The sequence below is a fragment of the Mesoplodon bidens genome (genome assembly GCF_964165515.1).
Source record: "Mesoplodon bidens genome assembly, chromosome: 6".
In the NCBI taxonomy this organism is placed as follows: domain Eukaryota; kingdom Metazoa; phylum Chordata; class Mammalia; order Artiodactyla; family Ziphiidae; genus Mesoplodon; species Mesoplodon bidens.
Window position 1 is genome coordinate 44,610,390 of NC_138162.1, and position 26,220 is coordinate 44,636,609.

General features: G+C 42.4%; 1 protein-coding gene across 1 annotated transcript in view; it reads left to right on the forward strand.

Moving 5' to 3' along the window:
• Positions 1-4,152: 4,152 nt before the first annotated feature.
• The window catches only part of FRMD3 (FERM domain containing 3), a 312,880-nt gene continuing 290,812 nt past the window's right edge, over positions 4,153-26,220 (forward strand). Inside the window, exon 1 of the mRNA XM_081236436.1 lies at positions 4,153-4,386. Coding sequence (XP_081092562.1) covers positions 4,240-4,386 — 147 coding nt within the window. The 5' untranslated portion in view covers positions 4,153-4,239. The remainder of the gene's footprint in view (positions 4,387-26,220) is intronic.

A 26,220-nucleotide genomic window follows, 5' to 3' on the forward strand; every position in this document is an offset into this window, starting at 1 on the left:
AATGTGTATATATTTTGTTAGATTTATACCTAAGTATTTCTTTTTCAATCATCAATTTTAATGGCTGTAAAAATGCTTAAAAATCTTTTTTAAAACCTAATGCACAATATTTACAACCATCAAGCTTTTGGGGCCAGGCCACCTGTTTTCCATTTGTGGCTCATCAAAGTGCTATGACCCATGGGTTCGGAATTTTTCGGTAAGGAGCAGCAGCTTCTACCACTGAGCATGAGACATCTCTCCCACTGCTACTTCTTTATTAGGAACTGGACCTTGCCAGTTCTTCTCTGCTGTGGCCAATGTTCTCACTCCTCAGGTGGATCCATTTTTCATTTACTCAAATGTCTCTGGTTGTCTGTAGGGACAGGTTCAGATTTGGAAATTTTTGGAGGGGAGTTTTAGTCAGGCTTCTGTTTATCAGACCTAGAAATTTTATCTGTTCTACAGATCAAATAGGACCTTAGTTGGATGTCTAGTGATCAGCAAATTCCTGTGGGTCACATCACTCTGAAGTCATTTAGGTCCCACTGCTCATGACTGTCTCCGTGCCCTCCTGGGCACTGAAGGTTAAGTACCACTCTTTGTCCTCTGCTAATCCAGGCTCCGATCATCTCTATTTAAATCAGGGAGCTCCTTTTAACTGCAGAAGTTTTCAAAGCACCCCTGGTCACAGAGAACAAACACTGTCGTACTTTTCAATGATGGCTGTGCTTCCTTCAGCAATGATTCTCCTAAAGCTGTGGTGGAGGCCCCCTCAGGACTCGTGGTTACGAGAGAGGTGAACTGGCTTCATATGAGATGGGAGCATCCACTTCAGTATTTCCTTCTCCTTGATTCTTTGGATTTTTTTCCTGTACGAATATTGGGGGATTTCTTCCTTCTCATTTTCATTTAGCTCAGTCCAAAAGTCAGTCAATTTATTTAGATGGTACATTGAAACCAGAGTCACTGAAAAGTGCACTCAAATCAACAACTTTAGGTTTATTTACACACATACTTTTCAAGTTAAATTAGCAAAACCTTGTAATTCTTTCTCTTCCTGGGGTTGACTTTGTAACTGGCTTTCCATGGGTGCCTGGATCTGATTCAATATTAAGAGTGAGTAGTCAGAGGTGGTGGGCAAGAGGTGGCAAGGAGATTGTCTTCCCTTTCCAGGGTAACTGCCTCAGGTGAGGTCGGAATAGGGTCTTCAAACAATGCAGGAACAGCCTTTTTAGATAAGGGAAGAGGCTTTGCTTCTGCTGTCAAGAGGGACTTGGGGGCTTGAGTTACTAGGAATTAACCAAATCCTCCTTTATGGCCCCATTTCTATTCCCAGATTCCCAGTCTTTCCTGATGATAATTATCTCTCACACATGAAATCTGGTGAGGCTGATGATTCACTTGACTTTGTAATTTGGCAACTTGTAGAAAAAATTTTGAGTTTGCCTTGTGGTTCAATTAATAAAAAATTCTTTTAGCTCTGTCATAGAAAGAATACGGCTTTTTAAAAAAGTTGTGAGCTGAGAATTTAGGACTCAGTGTGTCATTGCTTTCCTTTAAGTGGCCCAGTTTTAAGCTCACCTCTTGAGTTCATTCTTTGAATTCCTCTTGCTCTTCATGTTATTTCGTGACCATGGCCACTCGGTTTCCCAAAGCCTTGTCTTCAATGGGGACTTCACTCCAGGTGACCGTATGTGGTAATTTCCCCAGCTGTTTTTCATGTATTCCAAGGGCTTCCCAAGCCCACATTATACTTGTTGAATCTCAGCCTTCCAAACCAGACCAGATAGCCAATCTCAGATTCTTCTCATTTCCTCAAAATGCCATTGCTTGCAATCCCACTTTGGGTGACCTCTGTTCTGTCCTTTTCCCTAGTGTCCTTATTCGACTTCCCTGAAATTTGAGATAACAATTTTGGGGTATTGAGCTTGACTCTTTTGGAGCTGAAAGCTTGCTACGGTAAGAAGAGACAAGTATGTAGCCTTAAAAGAAAAGCTTGGGGGCTTCCCTGGTGGCGCAGTGGTTGAGAGTCCGTCTGCCGATGCAGGGGACACGGGTTCGTGCCCCAGTCCGGGGAAATCCCACATGCCGCGGAGCGACTGGGCCCGTGAGCCATGGCCGCTGAGCCTGCGCGTCCGGAGCCTGTGCTCCGCAACGGGAGAGGCCACAACAGTGAGAGGCCCGTGTACCGCAAAAAAAAAAAAAAAAAAAAAAAAAGAAAAGCTTGGGTTGTCCTGCGTGGTGACTTTTCTTTGATCTCTAGGCTATCTTAGATCTGCTCTTTGGGTTGGGAGAGATGATTCAACCCCAGTTGTAGTTTTCATACTGGAGTGGAACAGTCTCAACACTGCCGTCTCATATACATATGGAGCTTTATAGAGTACAGACCTGTCCTCCACTGGCCTTGTCTCATCTCAGCTTCTCAGCCACCTGTGAGATGAGCAGAACAAACATAGATGGGCTTGCCTCTGAAGCTGAGAAAAGAAATGAAGAGGCTTTCCCAGGATTCTCAGGGTCGGCCAGTAGCTAGGCCAAGAGTCAAATCCACATCTTCCCAGACTCTCCACACTGACCTCCCTGTCAGGTCCTGCCCTAACATTCCTCAGCCCGGGGCAAGAATACACATGGCGGCCCACATACTATTATCTAAATATTAACAAGGAATAATCAAGCTATCAATTGTTAAATAAAATATACTCTATCCTCCTATCTTGACAGTTTGGAGTTTCCAGAAGCAAATGCTGAGACTGAATTTGGCCTATTGGGTATTTATTAGTGATTAACACAGGGAGGAAGCAGGAGCAGGCAGAAGGAGGAAACTGACTGCAATGCAGACCCCAGGCAAGCCCCAGCCAATCCCACGGGGGCGTCCTAGAGCACTGATGGCCCATCAGAGTGTATCAAGTTTAGGTGAAATGACTGGGCCATCCCTCCCACCCCAAGTACAGGGCATACCTTTGGATGAGGAGGCTCTGTGCAGCTGCAGCAGGAGCCGACAATTGGGCAATGAACCCTTCCTCTAACAAATACTCCTTAATAACGACCTGTTCAGCCCAGGCAAGGGCAGCAGGGTGAGAGACCCTCCTTCTCTTCCCACTTCTGGATGTCTTGGCCTCCACATCCAAAGTCCACCTGCCTCCACAGCCGCCCTTGGGCCTATGGGCACACCACACAGGGGCTTGAGACACCCTGGGAGAGACAGAGGGGCAGGAGACGCCTACCCCCAACATCCTGGAGGCAGAATCCCAGGGTTCCCAGTACCCAGAGATTGGCCTAAAACCGGACAGGGCATACCTCCATTCTTGGACAATGCGGGAGCAGAAGGAAGTCCCTTAAGGGTCCCCCTTAGGGCAGGATAAGGACCCTCTTGCTCGGGTCTAAGGTACTGCTACCAGAGATCGAAGTGAAATGTTGGGAGACAAAAAAAGAGAAATTGCTTAAGGAAGGTTCTGAATTTCTTAGAGAAGGAGATTGACTCTCAGTTAATATTAAATAAAATAAAGGCTTACAAAAATCCCCATGAGTACCAGGGATTGTGACTGTTAGCCTTTTTGCCGTTGTAGCCGGGCAAGGGCCTCATGTCACTCTCGGGGTTCGCTCTTGGTCCAGTAATCCTCTCCCGCAGGGGAATCCTCCTTGCGGGTGTAGTTCTGGATCGCCCTCCACCCCCCGCCCGCCGCCAGGTCCCTGGGGCCAAGCAGAGCAGGTCGCTGTCGGGCGCCTGGGGGAGCCGGGGCAGGGACGTGCGCGACCAGGAGCCAGAGTGATCGCGGCCGGAGAGGGAGGAGGCTGCCGGGCCCAGCCTGACGCAGAGGCGGCGGCGGCGGCGGAGCAGGCCACTGCCGGGGCGCCCCGGCCACCAGCGTTAGCCCTCTCTCCGCCTTCTCCTGCCGCGGCTCCTCGCGAGTGGGAGTGAGTACGTCGCGCGCCAGCCGGGGGTCGCGAGCTCGGGGCATCCTCTGCAAGCGAGCCCGGGCGGAGGGAGGCGCAGGAGCGCGCGCGAGGGGCGGAGGCGGGTAAAGGAGCGGGCGAGGCGGAGGCGAGGGAGCGGAGGGAGGAGAGCGAGGAGAGGGAGGGGCCCGCCTGCCGCGCCCCGGCCGCTCGGCGTGTGTGGCCGCAGGCGCCTGTCGCCGCTGCTGTCCCGGGGCTGAGCCGCGCCCGGGTTTCCAGGACGGTGCGTGAGCGAGTGTGTGTGTCCGCGCGGGCGAGCGCCGCGCCGGCCCGGAGCCTCTCGCTCGCTTCCACGGGCCGCGGTGCATGTTCGCCTCCTGCCACTGTGTGCCGAGAGGCAGGAGGACCATGAAAATGATCCACTTTCGGAGCTCCAGCATCAAATCGCTCAGCCAGGAGATGAAATGCACCATTCGGCTGCTGGACGACTCGGAGATCTCCTGCCACATCCAGGTGCTGGGGCGAGGGAGTGGACTACACGCCGGGCGCAGGACTGGGGGGCCTCTGCGGGTGGGCGTGCACCGGCAGGGGCGAGGAATCCAGTCGGGGGCCTGCTAGAAAGCCACATTTCTCTTCCTCCTCCCCCTGAGACTGGGAGCCCTACCCAGGGATGGGGGCACTGTCCCCCGCAGGCACCAGGCGCGCGTTTTGCGTTCCCGGGGCCCCTTCCTCTGGCTTACGCGCTGCGCTCAAGTCTCGCTGCGCCTAGGCTGGGGGCGCAGGGCACCTGCCTCCTGGGGGACTCTAACCCCTCTGTTCCCTACCTCGTCGGGATATATGAGTTCTGAGAGCCGAGAGGGGTACCTGCATGTCGCCCACTTTTTCCTTCCTCCCTTCCTCCACGTGGAGAAGGCATGCACCAGTCTGGGTTCACTCATTTCTTTCTCCGGCGCCCGGGCTCCGAAGGTGCCCTCAGTCCCAGGGACCTGCTCCCTCTCCCTGCCTCCCCTCTACCGGTGGCCTTTACTTCTCAGCGTGGAGCGGCGGCGAAGTTTCCCGGGAGTGAAGAGAGGCCAGGCAGCCCCGGGCTCCAGCCTTAAGGGATGGGGCGCGCGCTGCGCGGACTGGAGCTACCTCGAAAGGAATCGTGTGAAATCTGAGTGTTTCAGAGAAAAGAAAAGGGCTGTGAGGCCGACAGGGAGGGAACCCTGCAGGACCTTGGTTCCGGGAAAAAGCGCCCTTTGGGATATTGGTGGACATTTGCTCTCGTCCAAGTTGGAGAAGGCCACAGTTGTTTGGGCGAAGGCAGCTTTGCTGGCAACCCCGTCCTCGGGTAGTAAGTGCCTTTGGGCTTGCAGTAGATCTAGTGTGAGCTGCAGCGGTGTGTGTGTGTGTGTGTGTGTGTGTGTGTGTGTGTTCTTTCAGTGCGTGTATATGTAGGCAGGTATGTGTTCTGTCCCAAGACCCACTTGGGGCACACAACCTGGAAAGGTCATGTCAGGGTTCAGCACTATTGGCTTCTGACTTTTAAATCTCTTTACTTATTTATCTCTGTGATTTCCTCTTCTCACATACCTGAGTCTTGAAGCTCCAGGACGGAGTGAGCTGTTTTAAAAATACTGGGCACCCTACCCCAGTTCTGGTGAGAGATGAATGGAAGCAGCGTCTCCCAGGGGCAAGAATCTGCCTCTGGGCTGTGTTAACCAAGAATGAATGAATGAATGGTCTTCCCCCCTTCTTTTCCTTTTCTTGTGGGAGTTTGTGACATAGGGACAGTGACAACTAATTTGTGAGCTGACAACTGGATAAGTTTCAAGGGAGGAATGTGGTGCCCCATGACCTCCCAGGAAAGTAGGCTCCCACTGACTTTTCTGGAGGATCTTGAATTTCATTCTGGGCTAAGCATTGCTGCTAAACTTAATAATAAAAGGATTAGCAGGATAGGCAGTTTTTCTGCTGCCACAGGGTTGCACAGAAACATTTGGCATGTACTCTCTTGTGATTCAGAGAGAGTAGTTTGTGCATTTTGCTTTAAGTCCTAAAGTGGGTATACAAAAACTTTAACCCATATTGAATATGTAGATAATGAAGGGACCAGTGGCAGAGAGTGGGGCTGTTGAGTTCTCATGGGCTCTCTCAGCCCTCTCTCTGCCCTGTCCTTTCCCACTTGGAGTTGACACCACTGTTTTTTTTCCCTTTGGGGGAGGATGTCTTTTTTAGAATAGATAAATAGTCCGCGAAGGACATGTATGCGTTGCCTGGTGTTCTGGGAAACAATAAATTATAGCCAGTCTAATAGCAATTTGGAACGTTAGAGTTTGTATGGCCCAACTGATGCCAAAGAGGTTAAAATGCTATGTTCCAAAATGTTGATTTTGGCATTGCTTAAGAAAATCAAGTGTTTTATTTGGAGGCACATCTGCCCCCAAATGGTGATTATCATTTAACCAATTAAAATGAATTAAAAGATTTTATTTTGATAATTTTGGACCTTATACCTTCCTAGAATATTTCAACCTGGGAATTGATGTTACACTTCTGAGCATAAGGTCACAAAAAACTTTCCATTTGTTTAGGGTGAGGACAAAATGATTTTTTTAAAAAAAGAAGCTTTTGGAGTCACCAGTACATGCCCTGGGGAATCCACCTGTCTTTCCTTTCTTGCTTGCCTTTTTCCTCCATTTTAGGGAATCACAAAGTTAAGAGAGTGTAGATTGTTACACAGTTCTTCCCTCTATAACCCACACAAAATATGAGTTATGGATTTTTTTTGCGAAACAATAGCTTTTAAATATTCTTTTACAAACTATATAATTTGGGTGGTTATTGACCAAAAAAACCCTTTCAAACAAACAATGAAATGGCTCAGTGTCAGCAGCCTGATAGCCAGTTCCAGTAGGAGATGCCAAGAGTCACTTGCTGTGGCTCTTCATAGGATCTAGGATGCTGTCCCATTATGTCATTTGCATGTGAATGTTTAGGTAGAGCGGAAGAGGAATCCCAACCAGATAGGGAGCAAAAGGAGAGTCTAGGGCATCCGACAGAGGCCTGGGGAGGGGAAGGAGTTACTAAATGTTCCCTATTGGGCTTTTCCAAGTGAGCCATCCCTTGAAGTCTGGAGACTGTGGAAGGACATGGCTTAGCTCTCACCTCTTTCATTCAGTCTTGCTGCTTCAAGTAGAGCAGAGTCCTAGCCATCTTCCCCATTCCATCCACGTTTTCAGATGCTGGCAGGGTATTCACAACTCCTTCTAATGAGCTTGCCATTTTTAATACTGACTTTTATTGAGTAAAATATAGACTTTTTACATTATTTCTTTGTTAGCAAATCCTGGTAAACATGGTTGCTATTATTGGAATTGCCTGGAAGTTTGTACTTGTATTTGAATAGAAATCCTGGCACTGTGCCTAGTACACAGTAGGCACCTAATAATTATTTATAGATGTAGATTGAATAATTTCTGTCTGGGCTGTTAAATTCATGAGGTTAGGAACTTTTGTTGTGGTAGTTGTTCAAGGAGTCCTCAGTACCTAGAGCAGAACCTGGTATATAGTTGTGTTCAGTAAACACTTGTTGAACGAATGAATGCTACCGGCCCAGTATTTAATGTAGCTCATTACCTGTCAGCATGAGGGTAGCATGACAGCATTGGACTGGGAATCAGGAGATACATGATTTAGTTATGTTACCAGCCAGTCATGTGACACTGAGTGAGTCATTTGACATTTGGAATCAATGTTTCTTATTTTGTAAAATAAGGGAGTTGGGTTAGAATGGATGGCTCCAGTTTAAAAAGTCTGTAGTTTAACTATTACCTAGACCAATTACCTTTGAGTAAAACATGGCTGTTGACAGAGTGGTTGTACACACATTATCTCATGTGATTTTCATTCCTATCCTGTTACCTCAGTTTTATCGATATTATTGTGTTCTTGAGTGTTATCTCAAGTTTATAGGTGTAGAAAATGAGGTTCAGAGACATTAGGCCACTTGAGTCACCTGGCAAGTAAGTAGATTAGAAGCCACGTCATTTGACTCAGAATCCAGAGCCCTTTCTTCTCTGCAGCTGCCTCCTGAGACTTGAGAATTAGGATGCGTTAGGCTGCAAATAAGACAGTGGCCAAGTTAAAGTGGCTTAAATAATAAGGATGCTTATTATCTTACCTAATGAGAAGTCCAGAGGTAGGGTAGCTTCGGAGTTGTGCAGCAGCTGTGCGTGGACCTAGGTACTTTCCATCTTTCCACTCTGCCACCTCAACGCGTCACCTTTGTCATTTATAGTCCTGATTATAAGGTGGCTGTAGTAGTTCTGAATGTCAGTCAAGTACTAACACATCCACCGTATAAGAGGTGGTGTTTCTTCCTGCATTTCTTTTTATCATGGGGGAACACCATTCCTGGAGGCCCTCATCAGTCTTCCCTTCAGATCCCATTGGCCAGGATTAGATCCTATACCCAGGACTTAGCTGCAAAAGAGTCTAGAAACGTGTACGTTTGGTATCTGCACCCTTCACTCCCTATAACGGGAAGTGGGCTTTGACATCACGGAAGCAATGGAGAGGTGTGTGTACGTGTGCATGTGCCTGTGTGTGTGTAGTAGGAGGCTGGGGAACTGCTGTTGGCTAAGCAAGCAGGAGTGTCTTTCAGAATAGGTCAAACTGAGTTACAATTATTGTTACAATAAAACTGTCAGGAAAGTTTAATAAGATGTTAAGTAAGCCCAGGCTTATTTTAGACAATCTTTGTATGATCAAATTCCACAACAGGGGCTTCCCTGGTGGCACAGTGGTTGAGAGTCCGCCTGCCCATGCAGGGGACACGGGTTCGTGCCCCAGTCCGGGAAGATCCCACATGCCGTGGAACGGCTGGGCCCGTGAGCCATGGCCGCTGAGCCTGCGCGTCTGGAGCCTGTGCTCCGCAACGGGAGAGGCCACAACAGTGAGAGGCCCGCGTACCGCAAGAAAAAAAAAAAATTCCACGACAAGAAAAATTACTGGATAGTCCTTTGTAGTTGGTGTCGTTAAATCAGTTCAGTCCTTACTGAGCTGGTGGGTTCTGGGCAGCTACAAGCCATCTTGTATAGAGCAGGCACCTCTGCTCTTGTTGAAGTGTCAGTATGGCAAAATGGTTGAGAGCTTATGTTCCCGAGTGCTACTTGCCTGGGTTTGAAAACCCTGGCTCTACCATTAACTAGCCAGGTGATTTGGGCAAGTCACTTTACCTCTTTAGGTCTCAGTTTCCTCATCTGTAAAGTGGGGATAATAATGGCACAACCTCATGGGCTTGTAACGATTAAATGTGGGATATATGCCGAGCGCTTAGTACCTAGTCCATTGTAAGAGCTGAAAAAATATTGATGGTTGTCTTACTATTATGTGAAGGTATATTAGATTTAATCCTAAGTAGTGGGAAGGCTTTGACTTGGAATCTAATGTCTTTAAGACCAAACTCCATTACTTTTTGATTGTGCAAGACCTTAAGAGAGTCACTGGGCCTCCTGTTTTTTAATCTGTGAAATGGGCATAATAATTCCTCAATTGCCAGTCTCCATTGGGTTGTTGAAGTGATGTCTATAAAAGCATGTTGCAAATGTTAAAACATCACCCAAATGTAGAATACTATTCTAATTAATTCAGTTGAAAAAAAAAAAGAGAGAGTAGTTTACTGCATCCTGATTTTCTTATCTTCTGGAATAGGAATTGGATGGTCACATGCAAACATACATATGTGCTAAATATCAGGCCCCATGATGATTCTGCTGGTGAAATTCAAGCTAGGTGCAGCTGACAGCCACACCTTTTCTGCTAGTAAGGACAATGCAACTCTTTTCTCTATCAGACTCATTGAGAATGCCATTCAGAGTACAGTGAAGATCAGACACAAAAGGAATAGGAGAGACAGTTTGTTAAATACTGTGGTCTAGCTCTGACGTGTTTAGGCCTAGATTACATGGGCCAGCTCTTTGTATTAAGTATATTCTGACAAAAAAAGTAATGTTATTTCAATAGTCTGCTAAGATCTTATCTCGTGATGTCCTCAAAGCAAAGGCAAAGTGTATTGACTGTGGGGAGAATGCAGTACTGTTAGCTCCACATCATTTGGACAGTATATCAGCTGGGTGCTTTTAACTAACAAATTCTAATTCAACCTGGCCTTAGCGCTAAGGATGTTTACTGGATCACATATCCAGAAGTGCTGATTTAAGTAAGGACCTAGTTCAAGGACTATCCTGCCTTTCTGTGAGGCTTTATCCTCAGACTGATAGTGAAATGGTTATAGTAGTTCCAGTTCTCACATTTTCATTGGACACCCTGCAGAAGAAGAGAAAAACCACTTCCCACTCAGCATTCCAAGCAAAAGTCCTGCAATCATTCTGATCAGACCTCCTGGGTCACATGCCCACCCTGAACAGTGAGTGTCATCAATAGAAGGGAATGTGCTGATTAGCTTAAGGTGACCAGAACCTGACCCTGGGACTCAGAGTGGAATCAGCTTCCTTCCTGGTGGTGGTCTGCATGGGGGAGTGGTCAATGCCTAGAAATCAGGGCTCTCCTCCGAAGGAGGAGGGGGGAGGGCTGCTAGAAGTTAACCATACTAGATTCTTTGTCTGTCTGGGTCAGTGATTCTCAAAGTGTGTTCTGGGGACCCCCGGGAGTCCCTGAGATCCTTGCAGGGGGTCTATGAGGTTCAAGCTATTTTCAAAATAATAAGATGTTGTTTGCCTCTTCTGGGTAAAAGAGTTTTATCAAGGTATAATTTACATACCAAAAAATTCACCCATGTAAAGTGTACAATTTTAAGATCTTCACAGAGTTGTGCAACCATTACCACAGGCAATTTTGGAACATTTTCATCATCCCCAAAAGAAACCCTATGCCCTTTAGTAGTCACACTCCCCTTTCCCCTTAAACCTCCTAGCCCTAGGTAACCACTAATCTAATTTCTGTCTCTAGAGATTTGTCTATTGTGGCCATTTGATAAAAATGAAATCATACAATGATCTTCTGTGTCTGGCTTCTTTCAGTTAGCATAATGTTTGCAAGGTTCATCCATGTTGTAGCATGTATCAGTATTTCTTCACTTTTAATTGCTGAATCTATTCTATTGTATGGATAGATCACAGTTTATCAATTTATCTGTTGATGAAAATTTGGGTTGTTTCCACTTTTTGGCTATTATGAAGAATGTTGCAGTGCGTATTCCTATACAATTTGCCATTTCTTTTCGGTATACACCTGGGAGTGAAATTACTGTGTCATATGTTTAGTAACTCTGTTTAATTTTTTGAATTGAACAGTTTGCCCAACTGTTCTCCCAAGCAGCTGCACCATTTTACATTTCCACCAGCAGTGTATAAGGGTTTCAGTTTCTCCACAGTCTTGCCAACACTTGTTATTATCTATTTGATTATAGCTATCTTAGTGGATGTGATGTGATATCTTATTGTGGTTTTGATTTGCATTTCCTTGATGCTAATGATGTTGAGCACCATTTCATGTGCTAATTGGCCATTTGTATATCTTCTTTGGAGAACTGTCTGTTTGGATCCTTTGCACATTTAAAAGTTGAATTGTCTTTTTATTTTGAGTTTTAATAATTTTTTATATATTCTGGATACAGACCCCTTATTTAATAAATGATTTAAAGATTTTTTTTTCCCCATTCTTAGGGCTGTGTTTTTACTCTGATGGTGTCAACATTTAAAAAATTTTGATGAAATCCAATTTATCTATTTTTTCTTTTGCTGTTTCTGATTTTTGTGTCATAGCTAACTATTGGCTAAACCAAGGTCATGAGATTTATACCTGTGTTTCCTTCGAACAGTTTTATAGTTTTAGCTCTTATATTTAGGTCTTTGATTCATTATTTTATTGATATGCGATCACATACCATAAAATTTCACCATTTTTTTTTTTTTTTTTTTTTTTGGCTGTATGTGGGCCTCTCACTGTTGTGGCCTCTCCCCCTGCGGAGCACAGGCTCCGGACGCCAGGCCCAGCAGCCATGGCTCACGGGCCCAGCCGCTCCACAGCATGTGGGATCTTCCCGAACCGGGGCACGAACCCGTGTCCCCTGCATCGGCAGGCGGACTCTCAACCACTGCGCCACCAGGGAAGCCCAAATTTCACCATTTTAAAGTGTAAAATTCAGTAGATGTAGTATATTCACAAAGTTGTACAGCTATCACCACTAATTCCAGAACATTTTCATCATCCCCCAAATGAAACTGTACCCACTAATTGTCCCCACCTGGGACTTCCCTGGTGGTCGAGTGGCTAAGACTGTGTACTCCCAATGCAGGAGCCCCAGGTTCCATCCCTGGTCAGGGAACTAGATCCCACACGCGCAACTAAGAGTTCGCATGCCACAACTAAAAAAAAAAAAAAAAAAAAAAAAAAAAAAAAAAGATCCCACATGCCGCAACTAAAGATCCTGCGTGCTGCTACTGAAGATCCTGCATTTTGCAATGAAGATCCTGCCTGCTGCAACTAAGACCCAGCGCAGCCAAATAAATATTAAAAAAAAAATAGTCCCCATCTGATCCATTTTGAATTAATTTTTTTTTTTTTTTTTGCGGTACACGGGCCTTTCACTGCTGTGGCCTCTCCCGCCTTGGAGCACAGGCCCCGGACGCGCAGGCCCAGTGGCCATGGCCCGTGGGCCCAGCCGCTCCACGGCACGTGGGATCCTCCTGGACCGGGGCACGAACCCGTGTCCCCTGCATCGGCAGGCGGACTCTCAACCACTGCGCCACCAGGGAAGCCCCTGAATTAATTTTTGTATATGGTGTGAGGTAAGGGTTGAACTTGGTTCTTTTGCATGTGGATATCCAGTTGTCCCAGCCCCATTTGTTGAAAAAATTAGTTTTGTATTTGTCACCCTTGTTGAGATGTTGATTTGCCTTTTCCACTCTCATTCTCTCATAAGTATACAACAGAGTTTTCCAGAGGCTGCATGATATGTGATATTACAGCACATTGACTATGGAAGCAGATGTGAGAATCCAGCTGTCTTCTGTTGAGCCAGACAGTAAAGATATTTACAAAAATGTAAAAAGCACTACTTTTCTCACTAAATTAGTCTTTATTTTGTAAGATAAAGTTATTTTTCATAAAAGTATGCTATTTATGTTAATGTGCAATGGGTTTATTATTTTTTTAAATGAATCAATGATTGAATATTTTTAAAAATTGTTAGCAAATATTGAGATATACAACCCAAATAAAAGTTCTATAGATCATCAATAATGTAAGGAAGGGAGTTTTCAGGCCAAAAGGCTCAAGAATTGCTGGTTTTGGTGGCTATCAATTTACTGAACTTCCTGAAAAAAATTTTAAAAACCCTAAGTAAAACAAAATAGAACTCCCATGCACCTTGGGCCTCCAAGATTGCAAGTTACAAGTACTTGAAATGATGTCAATTAAATAAAAAACCCAGTTATACATGGAAAATGTGTATATGTATATTTGAAATTCTTAGTATGAACGATATACCTGTGTGTGTGCATGTGTGCATGCATGTGTGTGCGTATGTGTGTGTGTGCAATGCAGTATTAAGAGTAGAAGATCAAGGGCAGGCTCTGCTGTTGTAAGCATTTCCCCATTGCACTTGCTCTCCAGCTGAATCTCGATTTTTTTCAACTCTAATACTTAGATAAAGCCTTGTCTTACTTTGAGACCCCTCTTTTGATTATGGAAAATGTACAGCAACAGTGCATTAACATGTAAACTGCTTGAATCAGGCCCATCAGTCACTGAATTCTTAAGTTGTTACTTCTTTTTCTGAGTAGGCATTTTGGGAACTTTTAAAAACATGGGATAGGGAGGGTGGGAGGGAGACGCAAGAGGGAGGAGATATGGGGATATATGTATATGTATAGCTGATTCACTTTGTTATAAAGCAGAAACTAACACACCATTGTAAAGCAATTATACGCCAATAAAGATGTTAAAAACAAAACATGGCAGGAAGAGAAATATTGGAATTTGTCCCACGGAGAATCTAGTATGAGATTCACATGCGTGAGTGATAGGCGTTCAATAGCTAGCAGGGTTCTCTCTCAGTTCCCACTTTGTGTGGGGAAGGATTCAATTTGCCCCTCCTATGAAATAGCAGAGAGCCAAATGTGGAGTCCAGAGATGGGGAAAAATGGGATTATGATCAGGAGCCACTAGGGCAGGTTTTGGAACTGAGGTTTGAACTTAATTCAGACTAAAAAGAGTTGGCGTTCAACTCTTGGGAGAGATGTATAAATGCTTTTCAGTCTCTGACATTCATGTGGATCTTCTGTTCTGTTGTTAAAATGCACATTCTGATTCAGGAGGTCCTGAGGAGTGCCCTGAAAGTCTGCATTTCTAATAGGCTTCCAGATGATGCTGATGCTGCTGTTCTGTGAACCACACTTGGAATAGTAAGGCGTTAGTGAAATTTATCTGTTTTATAATTACATTCTTAATTTCCTTAAGTGTGGGGCTTTTTGGCCCTTGTCTCCCTTGATAATACCTCACCTGGCATATTTCCCTCAGTAGAGGTTTAGTGAATGAGTGAGTGAATGAATAAAGAAATCCATCCAGGTGTATCCATCACTGATAGACTGAAGTGCTGATTAGATATTGATGCTGCGGATGAAATGATTTCTTTTAACTCCCCGGCCCAGCCAAATCAAGAGATTGTTTTTCAAACAGGATTTCCTGTGTTGGCCAATCTGATGAAGCGTTGGACGTCCGTGAGAGCACATGGGGGCCCAGGATTAATGAGAGAATTCTTGTCCCTCTGGGCCACACTTCCCACTCTTGCTTTCCTGTATCCTGGACTCTGGTGGCATTGTGGAGGAACTCTGGCAACTTCTTGACACAAACAAATCATTGTGTATAAGCCATCAGTGCCTGGAAATTCCCAGAGGCTTAGGGGACCCAGCTGTTCTTGTTTTCAGAAGTGACCTAGGGGGACAGTGACCCCAGAGGACAGTGAAAAATACATTTGAGGTGTAACATAAGCTCTGGAGCTGTTTGTCTGGTGACTTTCCCTGAAGGTGCATGAGGGAAGTGAGAGGATCACTTTGGAAAAACATGAAGTTAATTCTAAAGGGAAAGATCAAGCAATATTGCTAAAGATCAAGCAATCGTGTTTTTCAAAAGTGAATTAGTAAAGTTTTTTTAAATAACATCAATCTTTTCCAGTAAACATTTGAAAAATATCTTCTACATGCCAAGCACAGAGCTGGGAACTAGAGATAAAAAGAAAATAAAATCAGACATCAAGAGGCTGATAGTCATTTGGAGGCAGAGAAGCAAGATAATGATTCAAGGACAAAATGACAGATATATGTGGGTGGAGGATGAAGAGGAGGTGTCTGTATGAGGCTGAGACATCAATCAGTACCTCTGGTGTAGATGAATCTTAATTAATAATTAAAGGACAAGTGGAAATCAATTCTTTGAAGAAGGGAAAAAGGCGTTCCAAACACGGTGAGCCCTTGCTTGGTGTAAAGCCATGGCCATGAAACAGTATGATTGGACATGGAAATGAAGGAAGAGAATCTGGGATTAGTCCCAGGTGGTTGGTTTCAGTGACAGGGGTCATGGTGATACCAATCCAGTACTGGCCACAAGTTTTGGGGACCCACTAGAAAATGAAAATATGGGGCTCCTTGTTAAAAATTATTAAGAATTTCAAGATCACAAGAACAGACCATTAAACCAGGTGTGGGATCCTTCTTAGCATGGATCCCACACCCATGAAACTGACCCTGAGAAGACAGAATAAAGGAGAAGCAGGTTAGGGGAGAAGATGTTGAGTCTGGGCATGTTGACTTCGTGGTGCCTGTAGGGAATCTGAGTGGAGAATTACTGGTAGCTAGTTGGAAATAAGGAATGAAAGTCAGCAGAGAGGTCTGGCATGGAGACACAGATAAGAGTGTCCTTAGTATTCATGCAAGTGGTGGTAGAAACCATGTGGTATGAATGAAACTATTATGATGGGCCTTCCATTTTTGTCTTTCTGCTTGGGGCATCCTTGTAGATCAAACCAATGGAGTTTGAGCTCTGGAATTCTTTCCAAGAGCACTTGATCATTTTCCGTTAGTCTGGCAATTCCCACCTGAACGAGAGCTTCTCCATTTCCTTCTGCAAGAAAAAAAGGCAGCCAACTCAGAGTTCTCGGTGGAAAAGCACTTTCCTTCTCTTAATTCTCATTTTCTAGCTTGGAATAACAGATGAAAAAAAGTCCTCTCCCAGCTATAAGGCTCTGAGTTACAAAGCATAGGATTTTCACTCTAGGGAAGTTACCCTTTGAGACAGTGTCATGAACATTAAATAGATAATACATTTTAAAATCCTATCAATGTGGTGTAAAATTGAAGTCAACATGTCATATGAGGAGCAACTTTGCAAGTTATGCTGCAATCATTTATCTTTTTAAAATATTTATTTATGTCTCAGATATCTCCAATGGCAAATTTTGTTTTCTATTTAGTTTCCAGGAGATTATTGTGAATGTTGATTAAAATAAATTCAAGTTCTGTAAAATCCCTCAAAGAAATTTTTTTTTTTTTTTTTGCGGTACGTGGGCCTCTCACTGTTGTGGCCTCTCCCGTCGCAGAGCACAGGCTCCGGACGTGCAGGCTCAGCGGCCATAGCTCATGGGCCTAGCTGCTCCGCGGCATGTGGGATCTTCCCAGACCGGGGCACGAACCCGTGTCCCCTGCATCGGCAGGTGGACTCTCAACCACTGTGCCACCAGGGAAGCCCGAAATAATTTAATATTAGTAACATAATGACCTGGATCTTAGATGTACAACAGAGCTTTGTCTGAATATATCTATTATTATGCTAAGGTTTGAAATATGATTATTCTGTAGTAGGGGAAGCAATTAGCATATTAACAGATTACAGTTTGGTTTATTACCTCTCACCTCAGAAGCATAATTTGTTGCTTTAAGGCAACATTAAACATCACCAATTGATGGTGAATGTTAGTCTGGAAAGGATTGACTGAATCAGGGTCTTCATAGGCAAACTGTGAAAATTCAAGTGCAATATCATTTACTAATGGATTGGTAATAAAATTAAGCAATCTTAAATCAGTAACTAATTAGCTTTATTAATAGAAGAGAGCACAAAAGCCTACTCAGTAAGTTGGCTAATAATTCTTCCTTGATGTTACTAACCAATGTTATTTTTTGGGCTGGTTTATACACATATGACTGCCCATTGTTCTGAAAATAATGCTAGTCTCTGTGATCTTCATCCATATGTAGGTGTCATCTACAATGTTGTGATGGTGGGAATTTATTGGTTCTTTGTTTAGCAGCATCCTTTCTTTCTGCTCATATGCCTCTTAATATCCTTGAGTAGTATGCTCATAAAGTGTATTAGCTAGTTGATTAAATTGAGATCCAGAGGTGTGATTTGCCTGAAGTTGCCTATTTAGCAAAATTAGGGTGGGGTATGGTGTCTTGGGTTATCAATTTGCTCCTACTAAATACTAAACACTACCCTTCTTTTGTTTTTGAATCTTTCTTGGCAGTCTAAATGATGTAATTCTTTTCCACTGACAACTGTTAATAGCACAAGGAAAAAACCTCACACTGACCACATTTCTGGGTAAAGAAAGCATGTTGATGTCTTAGAACTGTCATCTAAGGACACAGTTTTAGTTCTTCTCTACTTTCTTTAGTCAATATATGGCTCAATGTACTTCCAAATGAAAATTGACATCAATTGATCAGGTAATTATGAATTGGCATCTAACATTGCTAGATATTGAAAGATGTCTTCCCTTTCCCTTTACATGTTTGGCATGGTACCAAGTAATACGTTGCTTGTATTTTGAAATTTCAAAGTTACTTTCAAAAAATTACAAAGGAAAAAAAGAGGGAGGATGATGTCATAGAATTGTCTATCTATCCTCTGTGGTAGTTTACCCTGTAGTTTTGAGGTTGACTCAGGAAGTCAGATTCTTAGCAATCCCAGGCCATGGTATTTAGAAGACTGCTAGAAAAATATGAAAGTAAAGTTTTTTGGTTAGGCACTAGTTACATCCTGGTCAGACTCTCTTTGTTTTGAAGGCTTAGGTAGAAGAGTAATAAAATCTCTGGAGTCAGGGGTGGAAAAAACACTTCATACCACCTGGAGCCTTGTCAAGGGTAACTTCACCTCTTGTGTTCCCAAATCTCAAGGGAGATGTATTTCTGCTGAAGGATCATGGCGGTGGGGGGCAGGGCACCTTGAATGACATATTTTGTCTCCACATTTGGAGACATAGTTTCTCCACCAGGTGTAGATGGCGCCTTCTTGGTTCAGTGCTGATTAAAAGAAAAAAGGAGGAAAAGTTGTACAGTAATTCAAGGGCAGCCGTGAAGTCTGAGTTTGCAGCGCCAGCAGCAGTGTGGTAATTTGAGAATAGCAAATTAGAAGAACAAAGCAGATTTTAATCATGTGCCACAGAGAGGAAGGTGGTTTAGGTTTATCTCCAAATTGTCCCTCCATTAGAGAAAGGGAGGTTTTTAATGCTATAATCCAGTGTTTATTATTAAAGATTTCTTTGTTTCTTTCCCCCAGCCTTTCTTTACTACACTCACTGGGTGGGAAATGCCAGTCTTTTTTCCCATCCATGTACTCAGCAGTTGTTAAATATGAAACATGTTCTTGATGTTATTGGAAATGGAGAGGGGGGACAGATTTTGAGATTTGAAATTCAAGATCTTTACCTTTAGGAGATTTTTTTTCTGAAGGCAAAATTGTCCCCTCCCGTCCTTTCCATCCACCCATCCACCGACCGATCCATCCATTCATCTGTCAGCCCAGCCACCCGCTCCTCCACTCATCCATCCAACAGACATTTGCTGAGCATCTCTCTTAAGGACCAGTCTGGGTATGAGAGATAAAAAGATAAGTAAGAATATGGTCCTTTCCAGTCTGGTAGAAAAGACAGACACATAGACAGATTCAAGGTGATACTATTACGTTTGAAGAACACTAAGGTATTATTGGAGCACATACAGAAACCGAGGTATCAACTGGGGGAAGGTGTAACCCTCCTTTAATCTCTAATCACTCTCTTCCAAAGCCACTACTCCTCCAAAGGATATTCTTCGAAATGGATCACTGATATTTTCTTACTCCCATTTAAATGTGAATAAGAGCATCTTTAAGAACTTTGCTCTTTGTCTTGCAAATATCTCAGCAAAAATTGTACCTTGCTATAAAATGTGATTTCAAGAGAAGTCACACACCCCATTCCCTGCTTTCTACCAGCTTTTCACCCTCAAAGTGTGTCCTATATAGAAATTCTTGAGCAGCCACTGGGGATCCTAATCCAGCCTGGGAAGGACAGCGAAGAGTTTTTTTTGGAGGAGATGATGTCTTAGAATCCAAGACTTAGATGAGTTTTAAAGAAAAAGTAGACATTGTTTGGCCACTAAATTGGGGGACTGTGTTGAAAAGGGGTACAGTTAGGAAAAGAAGGGCCTCTGGCAGAAGGCTGTACATAGGCAAAGACATGGTATTTGCTAGGAACTAAGAGAAATGCATTGATTTTATATGTTAACAGAGAGGTCCATAACATGCAGTGGGGAGTTGGCAATTATCTGCTCAGACTATGCAGACAGTGGAGTGGGCAGCTGGAGTCTAGAAAACAGTATTGGCTACTGTTTACTAGGGAATAATTAGGACAACCCCACTAAGGCATGGTTTGTGTGGTTCAATGACCATCGCCATTGTTTTGCAGGGTCAGCTTGGCTACACTTCCAGAGTGAAAGGTAAGACGTGTCGCGTGTTTTATCTCAGGCACCGCCCTGAGGAACACTGGAGTTTTCAAGTTCTTATTGAGGTTTTAAACTTCTATGTGCTGTTGGGGTGGCGATGGTTCCATGACCTGTGACCTTCAGTGAGCCCAGTGATGAAGCGAATCTTTCTTAATTACAGATCAGGAAATTGACAGACTTTTCCAAAGCAACTCATCCCCTTAACCTGTTAGGGTGGTCCTCAGCCCAGCCAGAGAGGGCCTGATGGAAGTAGTTTGGGGGTTTCTGGAAATAAGTGTTGAACAGAAGTGAGAGGAATTGAAAAAGGCCTCCTTCTGCATTTTAGATCAGCACTGTCCAGTAGAACCTTTGTGATGATGAAACTGTTCTTTATCTGTGCTGTCCAATTTGGTAGCCACTGGCCTCACGTGGCGATTGAGCACTTAAAATGTGACTGGTGTCACTGAGGAACTGAATTGTCAGTGTTATTTAATTTAGTTCATTAAAATCTAAATTCAAATAGTTACATATGCTAGAGGCTGTCATACTGAACAGTGCAGTGTTAGCCTCTTAATGGTGGTTAACTCTTGAAGGAGAGAGGAATTGAGAGTCAGGGTGTGGAGTAGCACCGGAAAACTTTCCTGCTTTCCTCTGCATACTGCTATACCATTTGCACTTTTGGTAAGCATTTGTTACTTTTCCATTTTTAAAAACTGTGTGACATTCTGGAAAAGGCAAAACTTTGGTGACAGTAAAAAGATGAGTGGTTGCTTGGGATAGGAGAAAGAGGGATGAATAGACAGACAGCATGGAGTATTTTTAGAGCAGTGAAACTATTCTATATGATGCTATAATGGTGGATACATGATACCGTTAATTTGTCCAAACCCACGAAATGTATAAAATCAAGAGTGAACCCTAATGTAAACTCTGCACTTCGGATTATAATGATGTATCAATGTAGGTTCATCAATTGTAGGACATGTACCATTCTGGTGGGGGGTGCTGATACTGGGGGAAGCTCTGCATATGTGGGGATGGGGGGTATATGGGAAATCTCTGTACCTTCTGCTGAATTTTGCTATGAACCTAAAACTGCTCTAAAAATAGAGTCTATTTAAAAAAAAGACATTTTGGAGAAGAAATATGTGCCTTTATTCTCAGAGAGGACTTAGAAAGTTGGAAAGGATTTTAGATTTTTAGTCTAATGCCTGCATCTTTCTCAGGGAGCATCTAAGTCCAGAGAAGAGAAGGGACTCACTTAACCTGGTGAGTGACAGAGGACTAGGACCCAGGCATCCAGATTTCCACTTTCATAGTTCTTTCAATTTCATGATAAGGCGTTGTTTATGTGAGTATGGTTAATGTTGCTATGGTTTTCCTGTGTACCTAGAAATAAGTGACATGCCATGATTTAAGTTCAAATTCAACTGTTCATTGCTGGTATATAGGAAAGAGATTGATTTTTTTTAATATTAACCTTGTATCCTACAACCTTGCTATAATGACTTATTAGTGAAGGAGTTTTTTTGTTGATTCTTTCAGATTTTCTACATAGACAATCATGTCATCTGTGAATAAAGACAGTTTTATTACTACCTTCACAATCTGTGTACCTTTTATTCTTTTTCTTGCCTTGTTGCGTTAGCAAGGACTTCTAGTATGATGTTGAAAAGGAGTGAAAAGGTGAGAGGGGCATCCTTGCCTTGTACCTGATCTTAGTGGGGAAAGCTTTGAGTTTCTCAACATTGAGGACGATATGAACTGAAGGTTTTTTGTAGATTTTTTTTTTTAATCAAGTTGAGAAATCTCCCCTCTATTCCTAGTTTACTGAGAGTTTTTATGATGAATGGGTCCTGAATTGTCAGATGCTTTTTCGGCATTTATTGATATGATCACATGATTTTTCTTTTTTAAAAAATATTTATTTATTTATTTTATTTTTGGCTGCATTGTGTCTTAGTTGCAGCATGCAGGATGTTCGTTGTGGCATGTAGGATCCTCCGCTGTGGCACACTGGCTTCTCTCTAGTTGTGGTGTGCGGGATCCAGAGCACATGGGCTCTGTAGCTGCGGCACGCAGGCTCTCTAGTCGTGGCCCGCATACTCAGTAGCTGCGGCGGGCGGACTTAGTTGCCCCATGGCATGTGGGATCTTAGTTCCCTGACCAGGGATTGAACTTGCATCCCCTGCATTGGAAGGCGGATTCTTAACCGCTGGACCACCAGGGAAGTCCCTTGATTTTTCTTTTTTAGTTTGTTGTTTTGATGGATTACATTAATTGATTTTTTTATTGTTAATTTTTTTAACATCTTTATCAGACTATAATTGCTTTACAATGGTGTGTTAGTTTTTGCTTTATAACAAAGTGAATCAGTTATACATAAACATATGTTCCCATATCTCTTCCCTCTTGTGTCTCCCTCCCTCCCACCCCTTTAGGTGGTCACACAGCGCAGAGCTGATCTCCCTATATGCTATGCAGCTGCTTCCCACTAGCTATCTATTTTACGTTTGGTACTGTCTATATGTCCATGCCACTCTCTCACTTTGTCACAGCTTACCCTTCCCCCTCCCCATATCCTCAAGTCCATTCTCTAGTAGGTCTGTGTCTTTATTTCCATCTTACCCCTAGGTTCTTCATGACATTTTTTTTCTTAGACTCTATATATACGTGTTAGCATACAGTATTTGTTTTTCTCTTTCACTCTGTATGACAGACTCTAGGTCCATCCACCTCACTACAAATAACTCAATTTCATTTCTTTCTATGGCTGAGTAATATTCCATTGTATATATGTGCCACATCTTCTTTATCCATTCATCTGTTGATGGACACTTAGGTTGCTTCCATGTCCTGGCTATTGTAAATAGAGCTGCAATGAACATTTTGGTACATGACGCTTTCTGAATTATGCTTTTCTCAGGGTATATGCCCAGTAATGGGATTGCTGGGTTGTATGGTAGTTCTATTTTTAGTTTTTTTAAGGAATCTCCATACTGTTCTCCACAGTGGCTGTATCAATTTACATTCCCAACAACAGTGCAAGAGGGCTCCCTTTTCTCCACACCCTCTCCAGCATTTATTGTTTGTAGATTTTTTGATGATGGCCATTCTGACCAGTGTGAGATGATATCTCATTGAAGTTTTGATTTGCATTTCTGTAATGATTAATGATGTTGAGCATTCTTTCATGTGTTTGTTGTCAATCTGTATATCTTCTTTGGAGAAATGTCTATTTAGGTCTTCTGCCCATTTTTGGATCGGGTTGTTTGTTTTCATGATATTGAGCTTCATAAGCTGCTTGTAAATTTTGGAGATTAATCCTTTGTCAGTTGCTTCATTTGCAAATATTTTCTCCCATTCTGAGGGTTGTCTTTTCGTCTTGTTTATGGCTTCCTTTGCTGTGCAAAAGCTTTGAAGTTTCATTAAGTCCCATTTGTTTATTTTTCTTTTATTTCCATTTCTCTAGGAAGTGGGTCAAAAAGGATCTTGCTGTGATTTATGTCATAGAGTGTTCTCCCTATGTTTTCCTCTAAGAGTTTGATAGTGTGTGGCCTTATATTTAGGTCTTTAGTCCATTTTGAGTTTATTTTTGTGTATGGTATTAGGGAGTGTTCCAATTTCATACTTTTACATGTACCTGTCCAGTTTTCCCAGTACCACTTATTGAAGAGGCTGTCTTTTCTCCACTGCATATTCTTGCCTCCTTTATCAAAGATAAGGTGACCATATGTGTGTGGTTTTATCCCTGGGCTTTCTATCCTGTTCCATTGATCTATATTTCTGGTTTTGTGCCAGTACCATACTGTCTTGATTACTGTAGCTTTGTAGTATAGTCTGAAGTCAGGGAGCCTGATTCCTCCAGCTCAGTTTATCTTTCTCAATATTGCTTTGGCTATTTGAGGTTTTTTTGTGTTTCCATACAAATTGTGAAATTTTTTGTTCTAGTTCTGTGAAAAATGCCATTGGTAGTTTGATAGGGATTTCATTGAATCTGTAGATTGCTTTGGGTAGTATAGTCATTTTCACAATGTTGATTCTTCCAATCCAAGAACATGGTATATCTCTCCATCTATTTGTATCATCTTTAATTTCTTTCATCAGTGTCTTATAATTTTCTGCATAGAGGTCTTTTGTCTCCTTAGGTAGGTTTATTCCTAGATATTTTATTCTTTTTGTTGCAGTGGTAAATGGGAGTGTTTCCTTAATTTCCCTCTCAGATTTTTCATCATTAGTATATAGGAATGCTAGAGATTTCTGTGTATTAATTTTGTATCCTGCTACTTTATCAGATTCATTGATTAGCTCTAGTAGTTTTCTGGTAGCATCTTTAGGATTCTCTATGTATAGTATCAGGCCATCTGCTAACAGTGACAGCTTTACTTCTTTTACGATTTGGATTCTTTTTACTTCTTTTTCTTCTCTGATTGCTGTGGCTAAAACTTCCAAAACTATGTTGGATAAGAGTAGTGACAGTGGGCAACCTTGTCGTGTTCCTGATCTTAGTGGAAATGGTTTCAGTTTTTCCCCATTGAGGAAGATGTTGGCTGTGAGTTTGTCATATATGGCCTTTATTATGTTGAGGAAAGTTCCCTCTATGCCTGCTTTCTGCAGGGTTCGTAACATAAATGGGTATTGAATTTTGTCAGAAGATTTCTCTGCATCGATTGAGATTATCATATGGTTTTTCTCCTTCAATTTGTTAATATGGTGTATCACACTGATTGATTTGCGTATGTTGAAGAATCCTTGCATTCCTGGGATAAACTCCACTTGATCATGGTGTATGATCCTTTCAATGTGCTGTTGGATTCTGTTTGCTAGTATTTTGTTGAGGATTTTTGTATCTATGTTCATAAGTGATGTTGGCCTGTAGCTTTCTTTCTTTGTGACATCTTTGTCTGGTTTTGGTATCAGGGTGATGGTGGCCTCGTAGAATGAATTTGGGAGTGTTCCTCCCTCTGCTATATTTTGGAAGAGTTTGAGAAGGATAGGTGTTAGCTCTTCTCTAAATGTTTGATAAAATTCGCCGCTGAGGCCATCTGGTCCTGGGGTTTTGTTTCCTGGAAGATTTTTAATCACAGTTTCAATTTCAGTGCTTGTGACTGGTCTGTCCATATTTTCTATTTCTTCCTGGCTCAGTCTCGGAAGGTTATGCATTTCTAAGAATTTGTCCATTTCTTCCATGTTGTCCATTTTATTGGCATATAGTTGCTTCCTGTAATCTCTCATGATCCTTTGTATTTCTGCAGTGTCTGTTGTTAACTTCTCCTTTTTCATTTCTAATTCTATTGATTTGAGTCTTCTCCCTTTTTTTCTTGGTGAGTCTGGCTAATGGTTTATCAATTTTGTTTATCTTCTCAAAGAACCAGCTTTTAGTTTTATTGATCGTTGCTATTGTTTCCTTCATCTCTTTTTCATTTATTTCTGATATGATGTTTATGATTTCTTTCCTTCTACTAACTTTGGGGTTTTTTTGTTCTTCTTTCTCTAATTGCTTTAGGTGTAAGTTTAGGTTGTTTACTTGAGACGTTTCTTGTTTCTTAAGGTAGGATTGTATTGCTATAAACTTCACTCTTAGAACTGCTTTTGCTGCATCCCATAGGTTTTGGGTCGTCGTGTTTTCATTGTCATTTGTTTCTAGGTATTTTTTTTATATCCTCTTTGATTTCTTTAGTGATCTCTTGGTTATTAAGTAGTGTATTGTTTAGACTCCATGTGTTTGTATTTTTTACAGAGTTTTTCCTGTAATTGATACCTAGTCTCATAGCGCTGTGGTCAGAAAAGATACTTGATATGATTTCAATTTTCTTAAATTCACCAAGGCTTGATTTGTGACCCAAGATATGACCTATCCTGGAGAATTTTCCATGAGCACTTGAGAAGAATGTGTATTCTGTTGTTTTTGGATGGAATGTCCTATAAATATTAATTAAGTCCATCTTGTTTAATGTATCATTTAAAGCTTGTGTGTCCTTATTTATTTTCATTTTGGATGATCTGTCCATTGGTAAAAGTGGGGTGTTAATGTCCCCTACTATGATTGTGTTACTGTCCATTTCCCCTTTTATGGCTGTTAGCATTTGCCTTATGTATTGAGGTGCTCCTATGTTGGGTGCATAGATATTTACAATTGTTATATCTTCTTCTTGGATCGATCCCTTGATCATTATGTAGTGTCCTTCTTTGTCTCTTGTAATAGTCTTTATTTTAAAGTCTATTTTGTCTGATATGAGAATTGCTATTCCAGTTTTCTTTTGATTTCCATTTGCATGGAATATCTCTTTCCATCCCCTCACTTTCAGTCTGTATGTGTCCCTAGGTCTGAAGTGGGTCTCTTGTAGACAGCATATGTATGGGTCTTGTTTTTGTATCCATTCAGCCAGTCTGTATCTTTTGGTTGGACCATTTAATTCATTTACATTTAAAGTAATTATCAATATGTATGTTCCTATTACCATTTTCTTAATTGTTTTGGGTTTGTTATTGTAGGTCTTTTCCTTCTCTTGTGTTTCCTGCCTACAGAAGTTCCTTTAGTATTTGTTTTAAAGCTGGTTTGGTGGTGCTGAATTTTCTTAGCTTTTGCTTGTCTGTAAAG